The sequence below is a fragment of the Moschus berezovskii genome, chromosome 16, assembly GCF_049115385.1.
Source record: "Moschus berezovskii isolate FMDL1 chromosome 16, NW_MosBer_1.0, whole genome shotgun sequence".
Taxonomy (NCBI): domain Eukaryota; kingdom Metazoa; phylum Chordata; class Mammalia; order Artiodactyla; family Moschidae; genus Moschus; species Moschus berezovskii.
Genome location: NC_142475.1, coordinates 39,743,366 through 39,754,464, shown reverse-complemented (window position 1 = coordinate 39,754,464; position 11,099 = coordinate 39,743,366). Strand labels below are relative to the sequence as shown.

General features: G+C 36.4%; 1 protein-coding gene across 3 annotated transcripts in view; it reads right to left on the bottom strand.

Moving 5' to 3' along the window:
- Positions 1-1,719: 1,719 nt before the first annotated feature.
- IL7 (interleukin 7) overlaps positions 1,720-11,099 on the bottom strand; it is a 62,190-nt gene continuing 52,810 nt past the window's right edge. For 2 of the 3 annotated variants that reach the window (XM_055432461.2, XM_055432463.2), the window contains 3 exons: positions 10,440-10,571; positions 6,927-6,980; positions 1,720-3,519 (listed from right to left, as the gene is read on the bottom strand). In XM_055432461.2, the coding sequence (XP_055288436.2) occupies positions 3,400-3,519; positions 6,927-6,980; positions 10,440-10,571 (306 nt within the window). In that variant the 3' untranslated portion in view covers positions 1,720-3,399. The remainder of the gene's footprint in view (positions 3,520-6,926; positions 6,981-10,439; positions 10,572-11,099) is intronic. The other variant, XM_055432462.2, reaches the window with a different exon arrangement.

Sequence of the window (11,099 nt, the reverse complement as noted above, 5' to 3'; positions counted from 1 at the left end):
TGCATTATACCTGTTTTTTCATAATACCTCAAAAAGTAAAGCCTGATGGAATTTTAGCTATTGGAACTGTGCTGAAGGTAAGTGAAGAATTTAAAAAATTGAGATTTTAGAAATTTTTACCTTCATAGAAAATTTAATTTTTATTTATAGCTGATTTAATTTGGAAGAACTTCCTTAAGGAGTAAGACCATAATGACTAACAGCATGAAGATTTCATGGATAGAGTACCATAAAGACCATCTGAATTAGAATAGAGGATATGTGTTTCCCCAAAAAATTTACAGTGAGTTTGATGAAATGTCCTTCTTAAACTGACTGTAAATGAAAGAATGGCTTAAAGAAAAGAAATACTTCTAGTTGTGATAGAACTATCTTAATCCTGAAAGAGATATCTCTTACTTCAGCAACTTCCTTAAAGCTTGTTTTAAAAGACTCTTAACTAAGTCTCTTTGTATAAAGCAATATTCCTCCAAGTGTGCTAAGTTAGTGGTTTTTACATAAAAGTGTTCTGGAGTCAATTTTGGAAATGCTATCTTGATGTTAAACTTTTTTAAAAATTTTATGAGTTTACAGAGCTTTTAATATATGAATTGTGAATCTCCAAGAGAAAATTATCTGATCTCAGAACTCATTTTTTTTTATTTTTTTAGAATCTATAGAGGGTTTTTGTGACAATCTTTAAAAAGTGCTGATTTAAGGCATCCACATATATATCTGAAAGACAGTGTCCATTGAAATAAAACAAATCTAATTAGGGGATAGAAATAATAAAAAATGTAGTATCCAAGATCATTACTAACCAACCTGCCATGTCTTTACTTACCTTGCTAGTAGCTAGGAAACAAGAGAAATACAATCATAAAAGCTTGGTGGTTTTTTCCATGAATTTGACACATTATGCTGAATAAGAATTTTGGGGTGTGAGTTTTCTCTACAATTCAGTTCTGTCATAAACAAATGAAAAAATGAAAGTCAGTAGTTAAAAAGGAGGAAATTTTTAATGAAGTATTTAAAAATAATCGCTCCTTATTTTGTCACAGTCTCAACCCTGTTAGGAACATTATAGACAGCCTTCACGGAAACACTTTGAAGAACACTTTTAAGAGTTTCCTTTAGAAACTTAAAATGTCTTCTCATAGCTGATGGTTTGCCAGCAGCACCAGTTCGTCAGGGTGGAGGCGTGCCACATAGTTGACCTGTTTTGTGGTGGAAGGAAACATCACCGTCTTTGAAAAGTCTGTCTGAAGGAAAAGCTTGGTGAAGAATCAGTTGCTCCCAAAAAGTATTAGTAAACTCCCTTTTCTGGAATTAATAATAAAAACCAAAGGAAAACCTAGTTGGCTCACCGCCTCATTGCTGAGATTATCAGTGAATCTGTGCAACTGTGTGTACAACTCTATATAACCGTCTGCACCAGAGAGGAGGAAACTCTGTGGGTTGGGGACACAACAGAAGGAGAAGAGAGAAAGGAGCTGAGAGAGACGCGAACTGAGAGAAAGGTCTTACCTCCACACATTGCCGATGGCACCTGAGCATTGTCTGTAGATTAATAAGTCAGTCAGCTCTGGACCAGGTGGTGATGAGACCACAGTGGCTATTTTAGAACACTTGGCCTGCCTAGAATAGTATTTTCAGTTCCCTTTGTAAGTGAAGACTATTGGCAAATCTAAGCTTAGAAGGATTTGCCAATAGTCTTCACTTTTAAGAATGGAAGATGCCTGCCTCATAAGCTAGTTTTCAGGCCCTGACAAAAACAGGCAGTAAAGTAGTGTTCCTATTCTTACTTGGTTTGGGGGTCCCAGTTTCATGTACATTCTTGAAAGAGATTAAAGATTATATTTTAATGGAAGTGAAAAATCAAATAGTTGTGCAGTATTAAAAATCTTGGGCTTAAAAAACTCTTTTGAAGGACTTCCTTGGTGACCCAGTGGTTCAGACTCTGCACTTCCACTGCAGGGGGCCCAGGTTCAGTCCCTCATGGGGGAACTAAGATCCCATAAGCCACATGGCATGACCAAAAAAAAAAAAAAAATCCTGTTGGGATTAACTAAATGAATCTGACAGTGTTAATACATAGGTCATTTATTATCAAAGGAGAAATGTTATCCAAAGTAAGCAATTGTAATACTGTATGAAAATATTTTTATATACAGATATTATGTCAAAATTAAATATACACATTCCATTAATTAAAAGGCCAACATATATTATTCTCTTAAAAATATACTTCCCAAATTGCAAACTCATGTAGACAAATTTTATTACACATAAATGACAAAAGTAACCCAGTGCTATGGTTTAGCATCCTTAGAGCAGGTGACTTTCTGTTTTGTGAAACTGTTCTTTAATTTTAAAACATCTGTAATATCATTTATCAAAGGCACTGTATTATACATTCATGTTTAATTACATCTCTTAGTATCTTTCAGTTACCTTAGACTCCTTTATGCTGCTGCTTCTTTATGTGACTCGTTCTCATGGGCCTTATCCATATCTCACTGTTAACTCTGAAGCATTTCCAGCACAGACGACAACAATTTCCACTCTCATTGCAGTATACTGATGCATAATGGGCATAAAACTATATATTTTGGTAATAATGAAATGTTAGTTTTTAACCCTCATAACCTTTATACACTTCACAGAATTTATATATCTTCTGCAAATTTTAAACACATTTAAAAAGTATTATTGCAACTAATACCTTACATGGATTGTCTTAAAAAAAACTGTTCAGAATTAATACCAATTAATATACGTCCTGGGAAGAAAGCTGATCGCTGAAGAATTGATGCTTTTGAACTGTGGTGCTGGAGAAGACTGTTGAGAGTCCCTGGGACTGCAAGGAGATCCAACCAGTCCATTGTAAGGGAGATCGATCCTGGGTGTTCATTGGAAGGACTGATGCTAAAGCTGAAACTCCAATACTTTGGCCACCTCATGGGACGAGTTGACTCACTGGAAAAGACTCTGATTCTGGGAAGGATTGGGGGTAGGACGAGACGGGGACGACAGAGAATGAGATGGCTGGATGGCATCACTGACTCGATGGACATGAGTTTGAGTGAACTCCGGGAGTTGGTGATGGACAGGGAGGCCTGGCGTGCTGTGATTCATGGGGTTGCAAAGAGTCGGACACGACTGAGCGACTGAACTGAACTGAACTGAATATATGTCCTCATACATGTGAAATAGTTTTGTTGATTGCAGCATTTGGTTTCCATTGTTTAGGTCCATCTTCTGGTACTACGGTAACGATTTCTCAGTTGCTGGAATCTGTTTTAACCAGGATACATTCAGTAACTTCCAGGAGGCATTCTGCCCTCAAAAATTGTATGAGCAGATAGATTCTCAGAGGATACAATAAAGCTCAAGGTTTTATATTGCTACTCCATATTTTCAATGTTCTGTAATGCCCCTTAAAATTTTATTCCAACAAGTTTTTATCTTTTGTAGTAGTATCTTTAGGAAACACAGGTCATTCTGTTTTTTCTGTTCCTTTAAAGATCTATTCTCTTCCTAGAGAAATACATAAAAGAATGTTTTTAAGTTCACATTTTAATAAAAATACACATTGCAAAGCATTCAATCTTAGTTTCCACTATACTTGGTTATACTAACAGTTTTGTAATTAAAAAGAAGAATCTTGAGACTTCCCTGGTAGTCCCAGTGGTTAAGACTTTGCCTTCTAGTATAGGGTGTGCAGGTTAGATCCCTGGTTAGGGAGCTAAGATCCTACACGCCTCGTGGCCAAAAAAACAAAATATGAAACAAAAGCATTATTGTAGCAAATTAAAAAAATGGTTCACGTCAAAAGAATCTTTAAAAAAGGAGAATGTTGAATGACATTTTTTAAAAATTATGTTTCCTAGCTGCAATCACTGATGTGTAGGATATACAAGGTTGTTACGATTTAAAATGTAGGATTAAAGAGCTATGTCAGGTGGCCACCATTTTTACCAGTGCAACATAAGTGGAGATAAGAGTACTGTTTAAACTTTTGTGAGAATGATCTGTACATTATTCAACTGAGTTTTTTTTTTTTACAATGGAAAAATATTTTTATGGAAGAAATAATACTGAAAATATTCAGTTTATTTTGACAAAGATGATTAATAAAGATATATCGTTATTTATATATATATCCCAATTAAGTTTGTTTCCTAGTCTTCACTAGAGAATGGAATATGCCTGCCTCAAAAGCTAGCTTTCCTACTCTGTCAGAAATCTTCAAATGGGCTACCTGTACAACCTGCAGAAAGTGGAGAAAGAGACACCTCAGATGTAATAGACATAGAAGAGAGTAGCTGTGTGTATCCTCAGTTATATTTTCATGAGTCCCAGAGATGTGGACTCTGGATGCCTGAGAAGTGAATTACTACAGGGTAATTTCTTCATTTCAGTAAGAACCGATTATTAGGTGTTTTCTAGGTCAGGTACTGTGCTCAGTGCTATACATACATTATTTCATTTTATCTACTTAGTAACTATAAAATTGATGATTTCACCTTTCACATTTGAGGAAACTGAGATGCAAAGAGGGTAAGTAATCTTCCATGGTCACATAATCAAGTAAATATAATAGATTGGGTCTTGAGCTTGTTTGTCCTATTTTTAGTTTGGTCACATTCAAATTTCTTTCAATTATATATTTAGTAACACTAACTTATACTCTTAAAATAATTCATTTAAAAGATTAGAGGGCAGATTGCAAAGGTAAATATGAAGGAGGATTTCTAATATTCTTTGTATTGAGGATCCCAGAACATTTTTTTTTTGAGGCAAGGAATAGACTTTATTTTGAAAGTCAGAAGACCACGAAGATGGCTCTTTCAAAAATCTTCAAAAGGGCTACCTGTACAACCTACAGAAAGTGGAGAAAGAGACGCCTCGGATGTAATAGACATAAAAGAGAGTAGCTCTGCATATCCTGTTATATTTTTGTGAGCCCCTGAGATGTGGACTCTGGATGCCTGAGAAGTGAATTAATGTCTCAGAATTAACTAATGTCTCAGGGTTTGGATGCCAGATTCCTTTACAGAACAGAGAGGGAGGGGTGTGAGGAAGTAAAGTAAAAAAGTCTTATGGCAAAGTATCTTTAAAAAGTATAAACTGAAGTTTATATGACTAGCAGACTTGAAATACATAGACATGAACATTTCATGACTTTTCTACATAGACTAAGACTAAACATTCATTAAAAAGACAAATAAACATGATTTTATGTCTGTAATTTCAGGAACACAGGTGTTATCTCCTTTTTCTAAACTTTCTTTCCAAATTCCCTTAGCCAGAGGCAACTCAGTATTTTGATACTACTCAGGTATTCATTTCAGCTATTCCACTTCAATTTGGAATACCTAGGGTTTCTCTGAGTCCCAGGGTGTGCAGACTCACTCTGCTTCTCTAAGGGGAGAAAGGGATTTCCATACTCCTATTCTGGGCTGGGAAGATCTCCTGGAGAAGGGAATGGCAACCCACTCCAGTATCCTTGCCTGGAAAATTCCATGGACATAGGAGCCTAGTGGGGCTACAGTCCATGGAGTCGCAAAGAGTCAGACATGACTGAATGACTGACACACACAGAGTGATCAAATAACATAATAATGGAAAGTTGAAAAAAGAATCTATCACTGTCATGAACCAGGTGTGTTCATTTTTCCATGCCTCATTCTAGTAATATATCATTGTCACATTTAGTGAAATATTTTTTCATTCATAAATATTTTGCATATTTCTATATAATTTTGTGTGTACATATAATATAGAGTATTCATGTACTATTACACATATACAGTATATAGTGTATGGGCTTCCCTGGTGGCTCAGTGGTAAAGAATCTGCCTGCCAATACAGGAGACATGAGTTCAGTTCCTGGGTCAAGATCCCCTGCAGAAAGAAATGGCAACCCACTCCAGTATTCTTGCCTGGGAGATCCCAAGGACAGGGGAGACTGGCAGATGACTGGCAACAAAACAGCAACACTAATATATTGTATAATCTATATGAGAAAAATAGATTTAAAAAGGGTCCTCATTTTTAATACGTATTTCTTTACTAAGGTCGCTTTTTTTATTTGTATCTTGTTTTCTAGTTTATTTTCTTCTATATAGTTTGGTCATGTCCTTTGCCTATTACCTATTGAGGTTTTAATTTTCTTTTTTAAAAAATCAATGCTCTGACATTTTCCCTAGCTGCTTTAATTTTAAAATAGTAGTTTTTAAAAATTCAGTTTAAAGAGATCCAATTTCTAAGTGGTATCTCCCTTCTCCTTTTACCAATATTATGATGACTATTTTCAAAACCAACCATATAAAAGGAAACAATTCAAAGAGAAACATTCAGAAATTGTTGAGCAAAAAGCTGATAAAAAAGATGTCTGCCTTCACATTGGCCTCTGCCCATTTGCACGGTCTCCAGCCCATGTGTGTGTATGTGCTCAGTTACTCAGTTGTGTCCGACTCTTGCGACCTCAGGGGCTATGGCCTGCCAGGCTCCTCTGTCCATGGGATTCTTCAGGCAACAACACTAGAGTGGGCTGCCATGCCCTCTTCCAGGGGATCTTCCTGACCCAGGGATAGGGTCTCATGTCTCCCGCATTGGCAGGCAGGTTCTTTACCACTAACATCACCTAAGAAGCCTCCTCATGCCTGTAGACACTACCAAACTACTAAAATGACATCATAGAACATGGAGTTGGGAAGAGAGGTGCACGCTGGCTCCATCCCACCACCCAAAGGCTATATAGAGCACTGCTCTGGGGAAAGGCCTGGCCTCACAGCCCTTTTGATCCATTTATTTGGAAAGCTTGTCGTGTATGAGGACTTCTACTTTGTTGTTTCCTTGACAGGGCTGATCTTTATCAGGATGCTGGAGTTATTTTAAGCTGTTGAAGGCAAACATCTGGAGGGTACAGTAACTCTTACCAAATTCTTAGTGGGTTGGGCTTCACCCAGGGAAGGTGGTTTTCTTCCTTTACCCTTAAAAACAAAGTCATATTTATAATATTGATTATTACTCCTTCCATTATTATAACTGCTAAATTTCATATTACCTTCAGCTCATCTAATCTACTTGAGAATCTAAATTATATATTGTTAGTATGGCAGAATACTAATTTCATTTAGAAATATTATCAAATATCAGGGAAAAGGAAGAAACAAGAAAGGTTAGGTTAGTCCTCCAAATAACCTAGACTCATAATTTGGCAGATGTGTCCAGCACTGTGTTAATTGCTGTGAGGTCTGAAAAACAAACATGGAAGGGTATACTAACAAAGACAAAACTAGAATTTCAATCAACATGAAAATAATATTGCACTAAATTGTTAAATCCTAACCATAAATTTTATTAAACTTTACTCATCAGAAGATGAAATACACAACAGTAAAAAGCTTGTAGAATGCCTGATTCATGAAGAAAATTCAATGTAGTTGACCATCTTTAACATCTTGTCTTTTCATTACAAGAAAAAGGTGGATTGTATCAGTTAATTTTGTAACCATTTTAATATCAAGATTTAAATTTTCATGTTATTTCTCTCTCTAAAATTAGTTGATTTTGGAACATAGTGATCCATGCAAAGTTCCTCACACGAGAGAAAGAATTGCAAACATATAGCATACCGATGACCTTTAACCCTTCCTATTCCAAAAGGTGGGCTTCCCTGGTGGCTCAGAGGTTAAAGTGTCTGCCCCCAGTGCAGATCCCCTGGAGAAGGAGATGGTAACCCACTCCAGTATTCTTGCCTGGAGAATCCCATGGACGGAGAAGCCTGGTAGGCTACAGTCTACGGGGTCGCAAAGAGTCGGACACGACTGAGCGACTGAACGGAACGGAACGGATTCCAAGAGGTGATATTGCTAGTTTGCTCTACAGTCTTTTCAGTTAAGCCCTGACTTGAAACTTATACTCAACATAAGGCATTACTAAGCAATTGCATTTGTAAGCAACATGAAATGAACTTCCTATTCCTGCATAAGATAGTACAGTAATCCTTCTGTATTTGTAGGGGGATTGGTTCTGGCACCCGGGTCGATACCAAAATCCAAGGACAGATGGTCAAGTTCCTTATATAAAATAGCATTGAATTTGCATATAACCAGGCACATCCTCCTGTAGACTTTAGCACGCAGTGGAGAAGGAAATGGCAACCCACTCCAGTGTTCTTGCCTGGAGAATCCCAGCGACGGGGGAGCCTGGTGGGCTGCAGTCTATGGGATCGCACAGAGTCGGATAAGACTGAAGCGACTTAGCAGCAGCAGCAGCAGCAGCAGATTACTTATAATACCTATTACAATGTAAATGCTGCCTAAGCAGTTATAAACACAATATAGATGTTGCATAAATAGTTGTAAATGTGGCTTGACAAATTTTAAGTTTTGCTTTTTGGAAGTTTCTGGAATTTTTTTTGAATATTTTTGATCCACAGTTGGTTGAATAAGAGAATGCAGAACCAATGGATATGACAGGCTGACTGTACTTTTTTTTTATGTCATCCTCTTTATTTTTTTGTTTTTTAAGTGTAGAATGGTTGCTTTACAATGTTGTATCAGTTTCTGCCAAACAACGTGAATCAGTCATAATTTAATATTTATATCTATCTATCTATCTATATATATATATAATATCCCCTCCCTCAGAAGCCTCCCTACCCCTTCCCATCCCACCCTTCTAGGTCATCACAGAGTGCCAGACTTGGGCTCCCTGTGTTGTATCGAAGCTTGCCACTAATTACCAGTTTTACACATGATAGTGTATATATGTCAATGCTACTTTCTCAGTTAGTCCTTCCCTCTCCTTCTCCTGCTGACTGTACTTTAAATCATTATAAATAAGGATTAAGAGTTGAAATATAAGCTCTTCATGAATCTTAAACTTTGCCTTGAAGGATGTATAGATAGAACAGGAGGGATCAAATGTATAGTAACAGAACAGAAGAAATTCTATATAAGAAATTAACATGAGTAAGGAGACAAGATTGGAAATAAGCTTGGCAAAAACACTCCACCCGGAGGAGGCTGGCTTGCATGAAGTAAATAACCATAGCGATAAATGAAACAGTCCAACTTATTAAGGTCCAACATGTATTTTCATCACTGTCTGTAGGGCTCAAGGACAATCTTGACATTTTACCTTCCATGGGCAACTACTAGTATTAAATTTTTTTTAAACAATCCTTTTTCTATCATAAAAATGTTAAAAATTTTTTAATATGTAATAAATATTTTGGCTTTATATGGCAGCTGGTAAAATTCCTAAAGAGAGAGTAAAGTAATAATAGTAATAACAAAAATTTACTGAAACTTGTTAGTACTAAGCAGACTTCCCAGGTGGCTCAGTGGTAAAGAATCCACCTGCAGTGCAGGGGATACAGGTTTGATCCCTGGGTCAGGAAGACCCCTTAGAGGAGGAAATGGCAACCCACTCCAGTGTTCTTGATGGGATAATCCCATGGATAGAGGAGCCTGGCAGGCAACAGTGCATGGGGTTGCAAAGAGTTGGACATGACTGAGCTCACATGCATGAATGCTATATGAATTATATCACTTAACACTTAACCTTTTCAACATCCTATAATGTAGATACTATATTTTTCTCCACTTTGCAGGTGAAGAAATTGTTGTCTAGCCCCAAGATAATGTCTTCCAAATTTTGTTTTATTGCTTACATTTCATAACTGCTAATAGAGAAGTAGAAAAAATTAGCCCTGTACTTATCAAAATTATTGAGGCAAAAAACCTGAAAACTGTTGGACATAAATACACTCAAATTTTATATAAAAACATTTGTTAAATATTTGAGTAATTTTTATAGGTTATGAGTTCTTACAAATGTGTACATAAATGGATTAAAATTAAGATATTTTAGAAATAAAAATTTACCATCCTCATCCAACTTATCACCCTAGCCTCCTTGAAAGTTACTATGGCGATGTGAAGTGAAAGCCACTCAGTTGTGTCTGACTCTTTGCTACCCCATGAATTATGCAGTCCATGGAATTCTCCAGGCCAGAATACTGGAGTGGGTAGCCTATCCCTTCGCCAGTGGATCTTCCCAGCCCAGGAATTGAACCGGGGTCTCCTGAATTGAAGGCAGATTCTTTACCAACTGAACTATGAGGGAAGCCCATAGCAATACTATTTATTATTTTCTTTCATTTATTTGTTTTCCTTTTTTAATTGAAGTATAGTTGATTTACAGTGTTGCCCTTTTTTATTTTTAGTCTCCTTTTATAAATGATTTCTTTTCCCTAGCCAAGAGAGGAATAGATACTTTACAAGTTGAAATTTTCCTCTTCTAGAATTGAGTAAATGCATTTTCGTTTTCTTACAAGCACTTAGATTTCTCTGCTAATGCTTATGATCATCAGAGAATAATAGTATCCTTTCACGGGAGGAGTTTATATTTTGGTTCAAAGTAAATAGTCCTCAGCTTACCTTGCTGGTGCAGTTCAGCAGTGTTAATGTGCCCTGTGAAACTGTTGATAGGTGAATCTTAAAATCGTCACTGATATTCATTTTCAGGAATTGCTTCAACCTTCGAGCAGCACGATTCAAAAATGAAGCTTCCTATTATAGAAAAAACATCAGAAGGGCTGTGGTTCAAATAAAATATTAAAAAGTAATAAGTTTTTCTAAAGAGCCTAAAGCCAGAACGGTATTGCTAAATAATGCCCCACCTCCACCCCGCTTTTCTTCTATTCCAGTTAATCACATGACTGGTGAGCAACTAAACTGAAACTGTTTATCTCCCAGGTGACAGCCTAAAGTGCCAAGAACTCAGTTTAATGATTATGTGACTTTTTAAACTCTTTTCTTTGTTATGTATGATCTTATCGCTTATGAGTGAGCATGTAACAAGTTTATTCAGTTTTAAACAAGATAACTAAAGGAGAGAGCTTCTGAAAGCAGCAGTAATAAAAGGTATGTGTGATTATTATTATTATTATCTTGGCCTCTTTGGAGATATGGATGAATAACTGGCAATAATAAAGGGCCTATTTGCCTAAAACAAGTGTTTCAAATACTTAATACAAGGAATTTTTTTAGGAATTTATGGATACACTCAAGTGCCATGAGGGTAACTCAGTTATTGTT